Below are 12056 nucleotides of genomic sequence, written 5' to 3'. Positions count from 1 at the left end.
AATTATTGATGGGTATTAAATACTGGCCCTTCTAGTATCTCAGGAATTAATTTTTAAAAATCAGATTTCAACTCAAATGGGTGCAATAATGGACATAACCAATGTGAATTACATCTGAAATCTAATTAATAATTCTAATGATATATCAAGAAGTAATGAATTGGGGAGGGGGCAGCTGAGTTAAAGTCTGGAATCCAATTGGGATAATCATAAAGTGGCATGGTTAGCGTAGCAGTTAGCGCAACGGCTTTACAACGCCAGCGACTGGGGCCGGACCAGGGTTCGAGACCTGCGCTGTCTGTACAGAGTTTGTACATTCTTCCCGTGTTTGCGTGGCTTTTCTCTGGGGGCTCCGGTTTCCTCCTACCATTTAAAACGTACTGGGGATGTAGGTTAATGGGGTGTAAATCGGGAGTCATGGACGCTTGGGCTGAAATGGCCTCTTACTGAGCCGAATGTTTAAAAAAAATTAAATCTTGAGAAAAACAAGAATTAAAGCCGAGAATTGAACAGAAAGTGAACAACAGTAGTATGAATGGATTAAAGCCCATAATTGAATGTTTATATGAAGTCATGTCTGGTTCAAGCAGCTCATTACTGATATGTAATCATAGAAATAACAGAATGAAAGTGGGCCATTCATCCTTTCTTTCTTTGCCAATTTTTAAAATCAAAGGTTTCTACTATAATCCCAACTCTTTTCTCATATCTTTCAAGATTTAACACTTCTTAAATGCTATTCAGCTTCCCTTAAGTACTGCACTTCAGCCTCAATAGATTCAAGCTGCAAAGAAGTCCATATTCTAATAACTTTCCCAGGCTGGATAATTCAAAGTTTAAGGCTTTTCTTACTAATTCAGTAACTGCTAGGTTTTACTTACCACATGGGAGCTCACCATAATTTAAAAAATCTTTATTAGATCATGTCTTATTATTTGCCGATGGAAGCAAACACTTTTTTAAAAAAAAAAAGGCTTCCACAGCTATATTTCCTCATTCTTGGCACTAACATCCTCACCACAACTGGATGCATTGCTTAACAGTGTCGTAACCAACAACTTGCACAAACTCAACGCTGCCTCTTCATTTTTAATATTCAGTGGTTCTTTAAAGGATTAAGTCTCCCGACTGCCCGTTTTTTGAGTGACTTTTTTGTTGCTGCAGGTAACTGCTAAATTATCGTCGGCCACATGGGAAAGGGTTAACAAAATTTAAAGCACATTTTAAATAGCTTCTGCCCAATGATTTACTTTTTAAAAATATTTTATTTATAAATTTTCTAACAAACAATTTCCAGTAATCAATCCCAAATTACAGCTATCAATTATATACATAATTCGCCATTGAGTCTGAGCCATTTTCCCCCCTTCCCTTCCCCCTCCCCACACTCAACAGACCACAGGTACAACGCACAACTTTCAAGGCACCCACAACAAAGGTAGGGAACACATCAGGGATTTGTCATGGCCTGACAGCTGGCTCCCAGGCTGTTACATTTTTCTTGACTTTACTTGATTGGAATGGAATGGAACCACGCCCCCACCCCTCCCCTCCCTCAGTAGAAAGATAGACAGGGAAGGCAGGTCAACGAGACACAGAGGACCACACTATAACTGTGCTCCTATGAAATTTATGTATGGTTGCCAAATTTTTAGGAAGGTGTGATATTTTTTTCCTTAAGTTATAGATAATTTTCTCCAGAGGAACACGCTTTGCATTTCTGTATTCCAGCATGGTGCATGTCCAGGTTATGTGCACAAAGGTTCCTGTCACAATGCCACATCTGAAGCATTGGTCTGAAATTTCTGGTTCAGCCTTAATTCAATTTTTGCAGTGTCATATATAGCTGGTGGAGAAAATTATACTGCACTTGCCTATACCGTACATTAATAATCGCAGTCATGCTGTTCCAACACAGGTCTGACCAGCACTGCTCATCAATCTTTGTTCCTAAGTCTGACTTCCACCTTTGCCTTGATTTGTGAAGGCCCAGTTTAGGGCCTTCTGCTTGGAGTAAGAAATACATCACCAAAATGAACTTCCATGTGTTCCCCTTTCGAATCAGGGTCTCTGTCACTACATATCGGTAAGGTCATGGATGGATCTAATTTGTCCCTTGAGAAAGATCTTATCTGAAGTAACAGAGGAACATCCTATTTGGCAAGTCAAATTTATTTCGGAGTTGCTCAAATGGCATTAGTTGCCCTCGCTCGTTTCCACTGTCAATGTGACAGATCTATTCAGAGTCGGGGACCTTTTTTAGGACAGTCCCACTTTAGACCCTACATATTGATTAATTTTGTTCCATATAGAAATTGTGCATTTTAATATGGGGCTGTCTTTTTTTGCCAGATAATAATTTAGTGTCCCACTTATTAATAACGTCTCCTGCTACCTTTTTACCCACCGTGTGTAGATCAATTTGTGTCCTGGATGGTACACCTCTCCCCCCAAATAGTGAGGCTGCCCAATAATATATCTTAAAGCCTGATAACCAAAAACTAGTTACATGTTGACCAAAAAAAACAAGAATCTTTTTACAAAACACATGGTAGATTCACCATCAACTCATTTTGGTGTGGTTTTAACATTCCTGGATTAATTTATTTTATATACTAAATTTTTCAAGTTACCAAATGGGTTTGCAGATAGATGCACACTATTTCATAATAATTAAGAATAAAATACATTTTTTAAAATATTGCTAATTATTTAACCAAAAATGAGATTACAGCCTTAAAATATCACACTGTGCGTTTTGGTCAAACTGAGTCCTGCGTTTAAGCAACTGCTCTCAATTCAGAAGTTAGCTGTCCTTTTCCTGTTTAACTTTATATTATCAGTAAAAAAAATGTGATATGTTTACAGTTATCATATTTTCTAATCAATGAAGAATTTTTACTGGCATGTTTAGCTGCAAGAAACCAGAGGTGTGAGCTAGTTAAACAGGTTTGGCCTTGATACACAACATACTTGCCTCATTTTCTTCTGTTGAAATGGTAATTCTATGGTATATTAATTAGTGAGTCAAGTGAAAGGGAGGTTGTGGAGATTGGAACAGAGATTAATATTAAATTGGAACAACTTGATCTGGCCATGAGTGTAGATAGCAAGTGGTAAGACCCTCAACAGCAATGTCCCTTTTAAGTAAGAAAGTCATAGACTTATGCCAGGGAGCAAGTCCATCGGGTTTTGGGAGAAGTTACAAAAAAATCCATAATATACGACTAATGAAGGCCTTCTTTTGCAACTGCTGAAACTATAATTTCAATATATTACTATCTGTGGTGTTATTTTACAAGATTTGTGATACTGCAACTAAGGAAGCGAGTTGTTTGTGAGGAACATTGTCCAGATGGTGAATGGAAAATGGAGTCAGGAAATAGGAAACAGGTTCCCTGCTCTCCAGGCAACCCACTAAACAAATAGTTACTTCCTTAAAAGAGGAACACAGCTCTCCATGTGTAAGTAGCTTTTATTCGTTTTCAAGTGGACTGTTTGAATATGGAAAAGAATATTGTAAAATTGAGCTGAAATTGCTCGGGTTGCAAGAACTGAGTTTTTTTTTGTGAAAGGAAAGGCTGAGTTTTTTTGTCACCTGCATTCGCCAATTCCAAAGCCAGAAATGTATGAATGAGGTTACTAAACACAATATGAGAGAGGCATGGCTAGCAATGTACTCCTAGAAATGCTCAGCAAGTCTGTATTTATAACATTTTCTCTTTATTCCAAATTTCAAGCATTTGCAGTATTTTTCCAGTGCAATATTCACAATACAGAAAGAAGCACAACAGGGGCAAAGGTTACTGCAACAATCTAATAGGATGGTCTTCCTGGATTCCTTTGTAATTCTGACTGTAGTTGTGCTATGCAGGTTTCCTCCTCTCACTGTGCCACCAGATCCGGTGATGGGCAGATTTAAAGTTCCACCCACAATGCAAATTAATTAAAGTAGCTGCATGGTGCTGGTTTAATGAGCAGTGTGGGTGGTCCCTAACCACTGGGTGTGTAATACAACCATAAAAACTTTACTGGGAGCAGCATGCTGACTGTTTACACCATCGCAAGCAAAAAGCCTACCCCCTCCTAAAGACTTCATCGTGATAGGCATCTAGTGTGCCATTGCTCAATCAGCCTTGGCGATGGGAACTGTTCACACACAAGGTCATGCAGCATGCAGATGTATCACACATTTTCAAATTAAATCATGCAACTGCAATTTCAGACAAAGTTGCAAGCCACATATTAGAGTTATTCTTTGAAGTGAAAAAAAAATTAAGCCTATTTTCTCCTGGATTGTGTTGTCACCAGAATGCTACTTGTATTTTATTTTCATGTTGTTTGCGAAAGTTGAAATCAGGCCAACCCTGCTCATCATTGCACATCCAGCACAGCATTGGTTCCAAAAATGAACCCTCCCCCCACGGCCCCAACCTTCATCGAGAGATATCACAAGGCACCTTCCTTCAGTGCAAAGGACAAATAATTCACTGCTTTAGTCCCTTAACAAACTCAGTCGATGGCCCATATCACTTAAATTATTTGTTTTTCTTTAATTTTGCGAACAAGTTTGACATTTTACGGTCTTGGTTCCACTTAAGTCTTGTTGTGGACTATTATTATTGGACATCAGTGCCATACCAGGGGAACAGGTTAGTGCATAACAGAGGACACTGATTTACAGGCTGTTCCTGGGGACCCATGCAGAGACCGATATCCAGTGCTACTGGATGATCCTCAACTATGCAAAAGATATTCTTTGGCCTGCCTGAAACTTGATGGTCTCTCAGTACAGTGAGATGTCAGTAAGGGAATGCTGCTGACTGGCACATTCCAGGATGCAGGAATATGTACTGAGGGACGTCCTGAAGCTTTGTGCAGCCAACTCAAGGCTGCACCAACGTCTTTATGGAGAAGGATCTCAGTTGAGGAACCAGTCGCTGGTAAAAATTGAGGGGCTGAGATTGCTGGGGAAGCCACTCAAACAACAAAATGCTGGGGGACTCATTAGTGGCAATGGTGCTATAAATGTTTACCCCTACAAGGTACAATAATGGAATGTACAAATGAATAAGGCATTATGTATGTGAAAATACTTTGCTCAGTTTTCCTTTGTGTATATGACACTTAACAGGAAAAGACTATAGATGTATTTTTTTTTATTCTGAATAAAGTCTGTTTTGAAAAAAAAATGAGAGCTGGTTGGTAGAAGATTTTTGGTTTGCAGATAAAAGGTAAAGGCTCATTCTCTTGGACGTGGCAGTTAATGAGCAGGCAGTGATGTGTGCAAATGCAAGTGCCATCTACGTACTGCAGCCCGGTGATTGAAGTTGGGATGGCTTTGACTTTGGACCCAATACTATCCTGTAGATTAGCTCCACTACATCGGGAAGCTCATTGTAAGTGAGGTGCAGCAATATGACGAGAAAGACTGACTGCGTCTTAGAGACTCTTCAATTGACATGAGTCTGCACTGATTTTTGCAGGTAACAAAACTCTTGGTTAAAATCATGGCTTGTATGTCATCTGATATTCCATTAAAAGACTAATCACTATGTAAAGATAATTTGCACCTGAACAATGCTGATTTTTGTTTATTAATCTTAGGATTTCTAAATAGCAAACTGATTTTGCCAGAATATTGATTCAAAATTTCTCCATAAATGATTAGTGGATCTATTATTGGATTGTTTATTTCATTAGAAGAACATGCCACGTTTGCAATCCTCAGTTCACTGGCAGCATTACACATCCACAAAGGAATGGAAGATGATGGCTGGAGCCTTGGAATTTCAGCTCTAACTTCCCATGGAATTTCCACCCTCTGTAACTGAGATTGCAATTTTGAAAAAGATTACTTTCTTTTTTAAATATCTCTTTATCTATCTTTTGACACACAAATCAAAATATTAGCCCCATAACTGTTTGTACATGAGCTTATTATGAGATTCATAGTTGAATTTGGGTCATACAAATCAAGAAAAGATAATGCCATTAGAGCACTTTTTACATGAATGCCCGTGTCCTTTTTACGTTCCTTGCCAATGCTAAGGATTCAGATATCTTGAAAGGTTCATTGCACTGTCACGTGTACAGTAAAGCCCTGTTTAGGCCGGAGCATCATTTAATATTTCAACTATCTTTGAAGAGAGAACTACAGGATCAATTCTGAAAGACAATCACAATGTGTAGGCTCCTCTCAACCAACAAATCAATGCGGCTTCAGGGATTAAAATTGTGCGAACAGACTTTCGGTGGGGGGGGGGGGGGATATTCTACAAATGGTTCTGTTGTGGAGACGGTTAGACGGAAATTTTAGTTGGCACAGCACATTCTACGCACTGAGCAAAGCCCCACACTAATTTTTGTTATAAACATTTTTGCAGCAAAAATGAAAATGTATTCATTCTTAGAATGGCAATAGAGTGGGATTGATGCTCCTTTGATAGTGGACTCCTGCCATTCCAGGCCAGAGAAGCAGAGTGTAGTCTAATATAAATAGGGCCCAGGATTTGAGTTTCATTTATTGCCCTTCTATGGAAATATACCACCAATTGTCCACCCTGCTACATCTTCGTGATGGGTCCTTATCTATTGCCATTGGCCCGTCTTTCATAATGTACTGTCAAAAACAAAAGGAAAATCCCAAGGAGTTCTTACCTTAAAAGTTGGGCTCCTGGGACTCAGGGGGAGGAATGGGTCCTCCATTTCACTACCTGAAATACTAAGCACTTTCTGGCGTTTCTCGGCTGCCTCCATCCTTCGCTTCTCTCGCTCTTCTTTCATTCTTCTTTTTTCCTCCTGCATAATAATAACATTTTTTAACCTGTATTGAGTGGCCTCACTCAACAGGATTTTTAATCCAACACTGGGCATCTCCAAAACAAAAACCCCTATTTTTATGATGTTAGCGAAACACGAGATGTTTCTCACTTAATCAGAGTCAGAATCTTAGTTTACTCACGGCAGGGATATCGGGCCAAACATCAAAATCTTGTGAAAGAACACAGGCTCGAAGGCTACATCATCGACCACACCAAATTGGGTCATTTCTCTCACACGATTAGCTATCAGCCCTACAAATGTCAGCTGCAGCCCTCAGTTTTGGAATGCTCCAAGCAGTCTGTTAGCGAACGAAGTAAAACAATCTAAAACAAATGAGCAGCAGCATCTACTTAAAAACAACCTACACCAATACCTGGGGGATTGTTATTTGTAAATATGTAAATACAATCTAGTCATTCAAGAGCTTCGATGCAGTCAGAGCCATAACAATCACAAGCAAAACAAAAAAAAGATAGTGGAATGGGTAACGTGCTCGAAGAGATCAGTTTTAAGGCAATGGAGAATATTTAGGTTGTGTGCAGTGTACCAAGATTGCAATCGGGATCACCCTAAGACAGGGGAGTGAAATGGAATCAATGGAATGAAATTAATCACCATTTGCTGGAAATTAATGAATAGTACAGGCACAAATCTTCATGGAACAAGATGGGGATGACCAAAAAAAAAATCAAAGAAATGTTGAAAATGGGAAAGTTCTTGACCTAAAATATCAAACGTGATTCTCTCTGCACAAATACTGCCTGACTCACTGGGTATTTGCAGCATTTTCTATTTCTGTTTCTTGTTGGACATTACAATGTCATTAAGTAAGGACCCCTTCCAATATTTAAAACTTCAGAGTTGAATGAACATACTTCAGGCAGAAATAACCCTTTGCATCGGGTCATGCCAATCTTTGGATCAACTATAATTGCACTTTACTGAGTTTCCTTCATTCAATCTTCCACTAATATTGCTGTGATTTCCCCGGCTTTGTTGCACGTTTATTGTAACACAGGCACCCCAAAGTCACTCAAAGTGACAGTGGTGAGGTATTTGTTACCTATGCCCTATTTTAAAACCAACTCATATATTTTAGTGCCACAAACCCTCCAATATTTTGTTATGGCTCTGACTGCATCGAAGCTCTTGAATGACTAGATTGTATTTACATATTTACAAATAACAAACTCCACCATAACAGCAGGATAACATATTGGTTAATAGATAATCTAATGCACATTGCACAAGTCCCACAAAAAACACTCGTGCATCATAATTTGAACATCAAAGTTCAAACTGCTCAAAGGACAAAATCGTGAAAACTACCAGTCTTCTTGACCAGCTTTTACCTTCTGAAGTTAGATCATTTGGTTACATTCTGATCTTGGGAATTAAAATAATGTAGGTTTCAACTTAATTCCAAGATTTATAATCCATAATCCAGTTGAAACCACGAAGCAGTACTATCAGTGATTTGCATTACAGGCATATCACCCTTTACAGGAGGCGGTAAAGATTACATGACCATTAGAAATAGGAGCAGAAGTAGGCTATTCAAACCACTGAGGTTTCCCCACCATTTAATTAGGAGCTGAACAAAATGTAGGCAGGTGCCCGAACAATATTGTGGAGGGAAGGAGGGGCAGGCAGAGGAGCACCCACAGGCAGGAGGTAATAGGTGAGTAACAGAGGAAGGGTACACCAGCAAAAAGGGGGATGGGGGGATGGCTCTGTGCCTGGAGATATAAGGGGGGAGGGGTGGAAAGTTGAAGGAAAGACCAAAGGATGGGGAAGAGAGGGAGAAAGGGGAGTGGGCCCAGCAAAAACAGGAGAAGTCAATGTTAATGCCATTGCATTGGAGAGTGCCCAGACAGAATAGTAGGTGTGGCTCCTCCAAGCTACAGGTGGTCTTAGCTTGACAGCACACAAGGCCATGGACAGACATGTCAGTGGAGAAGCGGGGTGCAAAATTGAAATGGATGACCACTGGAAGATCCCGATCACTGATGCAGACAGAGCGAAGGTGCTCAGTCAAGTGATCTCCCAGGCTGCATCCAGTCAACACATTTGGTGGCCAGACTGCACTATTCGAAGTTGAATAACTGGAAATGCCTTTAAAGCCGGAGGTCATGCCCACCTCCTCCCTGACTTGCAACTCCTGCTCCTGCTGCTGCCGTCGCAGCTCCTCCTCCTCCCGTACTTTGCGCCTGTCTTCCCTCTTCTTCTTCAGCTCCTCCAGTTCAAGCTCCATATCGTGACCCCGCTGTCGCAGGCGCTCGTACTCCTGCACTTCCTTCTCATCGAGACTGCGGCGGATCTGCTCGAGCTTCTGTTCAGCTTCCACGCGCGCAAGCTCACCATCTTCATCAATTTCTGAATGCTCGCTGCAATAGGGGGCAGAAAAAAAAATTATTTCCCCAAAGCAAAAAAATCAAGGTGATTAACACAAACTTGACTCAAAATGACAACGACTTCACTGCTGCTCCTATGGAAGGTGGCTTAAACATAGACTACATTCTATATTTATATCATACATCCCATGATGTCAGAAAACTGAGAAAAAGCGCACGATTATATTTCAGATGAAAAGAATTATGCAGGTAACACAGCCCACTAGGAGTAATGGCCAGGAACGTTAAGACATTAAGGATACAGAGGATGAAACAGAATTTCATCTTGTAAAGAAAATGAGCAGCCTGGAGAAAATTGGAAGAGTGTTGGAATACCTAGAATTACAGTTTAAGTAAAAACAGATTTGAAAGTGAGAGTGGAGCTAAATGCTGAAGTCATTACAGGTCGAATATCCCGTATACAAAGTTCCAAATACCAAAAAGATCCAAAAACCAAACTTTTTTTTTAGTGCCAACATGATGTCACAAGTGAGGGAAAAAAATTCAACACCTGACTTGCCCACATGAGGCTCTGATGCTCTGTTGGCACCAGTTTGATTACAATAATAGTGAAAAAAAACCCAAAATCTTTGCTTCTGGCCGGGAGGACGTCAAACGGAGTTGGCTCCAAATCTTCAGATGTAGCCGGAGTCAGCAACGGCGACTCCATTCTCAACACTGGGTGTGGCGCTAACCGCATTGAAGATGTCACCTCGGGTTCCTAGACAGGAGTAGGGTCCTTGGGACAAAACCTTCGTTAATGAGGCAGGTGACACTGGAGGAAACATTTGAAGAAGCCATTGAGGAGAATTACTACTGTTTGGTGCTGCATTTATTTTCTTTTGCAAGCAGAGATCAAGTTTTTTTTGGGTAAGTATTAAACATTATTTCCTGTGAATTTTTCACTTGTGGCATCATGTCGGTGCTCAAGAAGCCTGCCATTGTTTGTTGTTTAACCGCTGATGCAGGTATTCTGCTGATGCTATGGTGCTACTCAGTTTCATTGTTATGAAAACTGAAGAAAAAAACGTCTAGTCCCAAGCGTTTCGGATTTGGGGTACTGAATATGTACAAGCAAGTTGCAGGATACTATGGGAATATTGCTAAAGGAACCATTGGTGGAAAGGTATGTTGTGATGAGCATACAGTGATCCTGCAATGGGATATAGATAGTTGAGTAACTGGGCAAAGACCTGGCAAAGGAAATTTACTGTGGTCAAGGGTGAAGTTATACACTTTGTTGGAATTCAAAAAGGTGGATTGTCGAAATGGAGAGAGAATGTAAATGAATGCAGTTTAGTTCTAGGTATTAAAAGGCAGGCACTGCAGGGAGTTAAGAGGGCGTGTTGCATTTTGACCTTTGATCCTCTTACCTGAAAAATATAGTAGCAATGGAGACAGTTTGAAAGAGATCCACCAGGCTAGTTCCTGGATGAGATCATTGTTCTACCAAGAGAAACAAAACAGAGCGAGTCCACATTCTTTGGTGTTTACAAGAATGATGGGAGTCGTTATTGACACATACAAGATCCTTTGGGACACATCAAAACAGATGTTGAGATGATCTCACTAATGGGAGAGTCTCAAATGAAGTGACACAGTTACATGATGAGGGGTCAGTCAGTTAAAACTGAGGTGCGTCAAAATGTTTATTAGCAGAAGGTTGTGAAAGCTGGACCATTACAAATATTTCACATGGAGAAAGATAAATGTTTGAATAATCAGAGAATTGAGGATTAGGGGGAAATAGCAGAGAAGAGAGATTGAGGTCAATATAGATCAGTGCTGTTCATACTGATTGAGGGACCTGCTGCCTTGTTTACTTTTGTTCTTGAAGCTTTATGTTCAGCTTTTGGTTTTGAAGGGCATATGACAGATAGATGAGAATTAAGCTCGAAGCATCTATCAACTTTCAGTAATGTCCATTGTGGACAGGAGGAAACTACTTATAGGTATATTGACAAGATAGTCCACGTCATCAGAGGCTAATCCTTTCAATCTCTCAACACCACCATAAGGAGTGTTCATTAAATTTTCAATTTAATTTAGACATAGAGCATGGCAACAAGCCATTTCAGCCCACAAGTCTGTGCTGCCAAAATACACCCAATTGACCTTCAACCCCCAGTATATTTCGAACTTCATTAAAATATTCTTCACTCAACCATCTACAAATGTTTCTTCAAAGCTCATTCCCTTCTAATAGCATTAAAAATGTGTTGGCAGATGCTTTCATGCTCCTTCCAATAATGAAGGAGCCCAAATCAGCCTCCAGTAGGACTTGGCTAACGACCAGACTTGAAATGACAAGTAGAAGATATTTATGCTCAGCAGATGATGGCCATGGTTCATTTATCTCACACCTGCATACTGGCCAGAAGACAGCAAATCAAGTCCAACACTAAAGATCAGGCACAAAATGCAGGATGGCACAGAGGACTCAGTGGGAGAGTCATCCTGCCTAACATTGATCTTTCAAACAGCATCTGAAAACACATTATCTGGTCACCATCACATTGACTTTTAAGGGCCTCAGTATCAAAAATAATCTATTTCCTGAACTGAATACAGTCACTTTGAAAAGTACTCATTAGGTTCAGAATCTTTTTAACAATTCTTGAAGTTAAGAAAGACACAATACAAATTCAATCTTGCTTCACGGGGAAAAAATCATATTCTTTATCAAGAGTTAAGTCTCCATAATAAAAAAAATGCTGAAGACTCCCAAGAATCAGCAACAAAGCTAATCGATCCCATGGTTGAGTATAGACGTGGCCTGACAGCACTCAACAAGTTCAATGGCATCCCAGATAACACAGTTTGCTTAATGCGCATCTC

The 12056-nt window shown here is 40.0% G+C and overlaps 1 protein-coding gene across 4 annotated transcripts in view; it reads right to left on the bottom strand.

Annotated features, from left to right (window-relative positions):
- Window positions 1–12056, bottom strand: part of lsp1a (lymphocyte specific protein 1 a) — a 253384-nt gene that overhangs the window by 45219 nt on the left and 196109 nt on the right. For all 4 annotated transcript variants that reach the window (XM_069898739.1, XM_069898719.1, XM_069898729.1 and 1 more), the window contains 2 exons: window positions 8966–9212; window positions 6661–6801 (listed from right to left, as the gene is read on the bottom strand). In XM_069898739.1, coding sequence (XP_069754840.1) covers window positions 6661–6801; window positions 8966–9212 — 388 coding nt within the window. The remainder of the gene's footprint in view (window positions 1–6660; window positions 6802–8965; window positions 9213–12056) is intronic.

This window comes from Narcine bancroftii, chromosome 1 (assembly GCF_036971445.1).
Source record: "Narcine bancroftii isolate sNarBan1 chromosome 1, sNarBan1.hap1, whole genome shotgun sequence".
Lineage (NCBI taxonomy): Eukaryota > Metazoa > Chordata > Chondrichthyes > Torpediniformes > Narcinidae > Narcine > Narcine bancroftii.
This window is presented reverse-complemented; position numbering and strand designations above follow the sequence as displayed.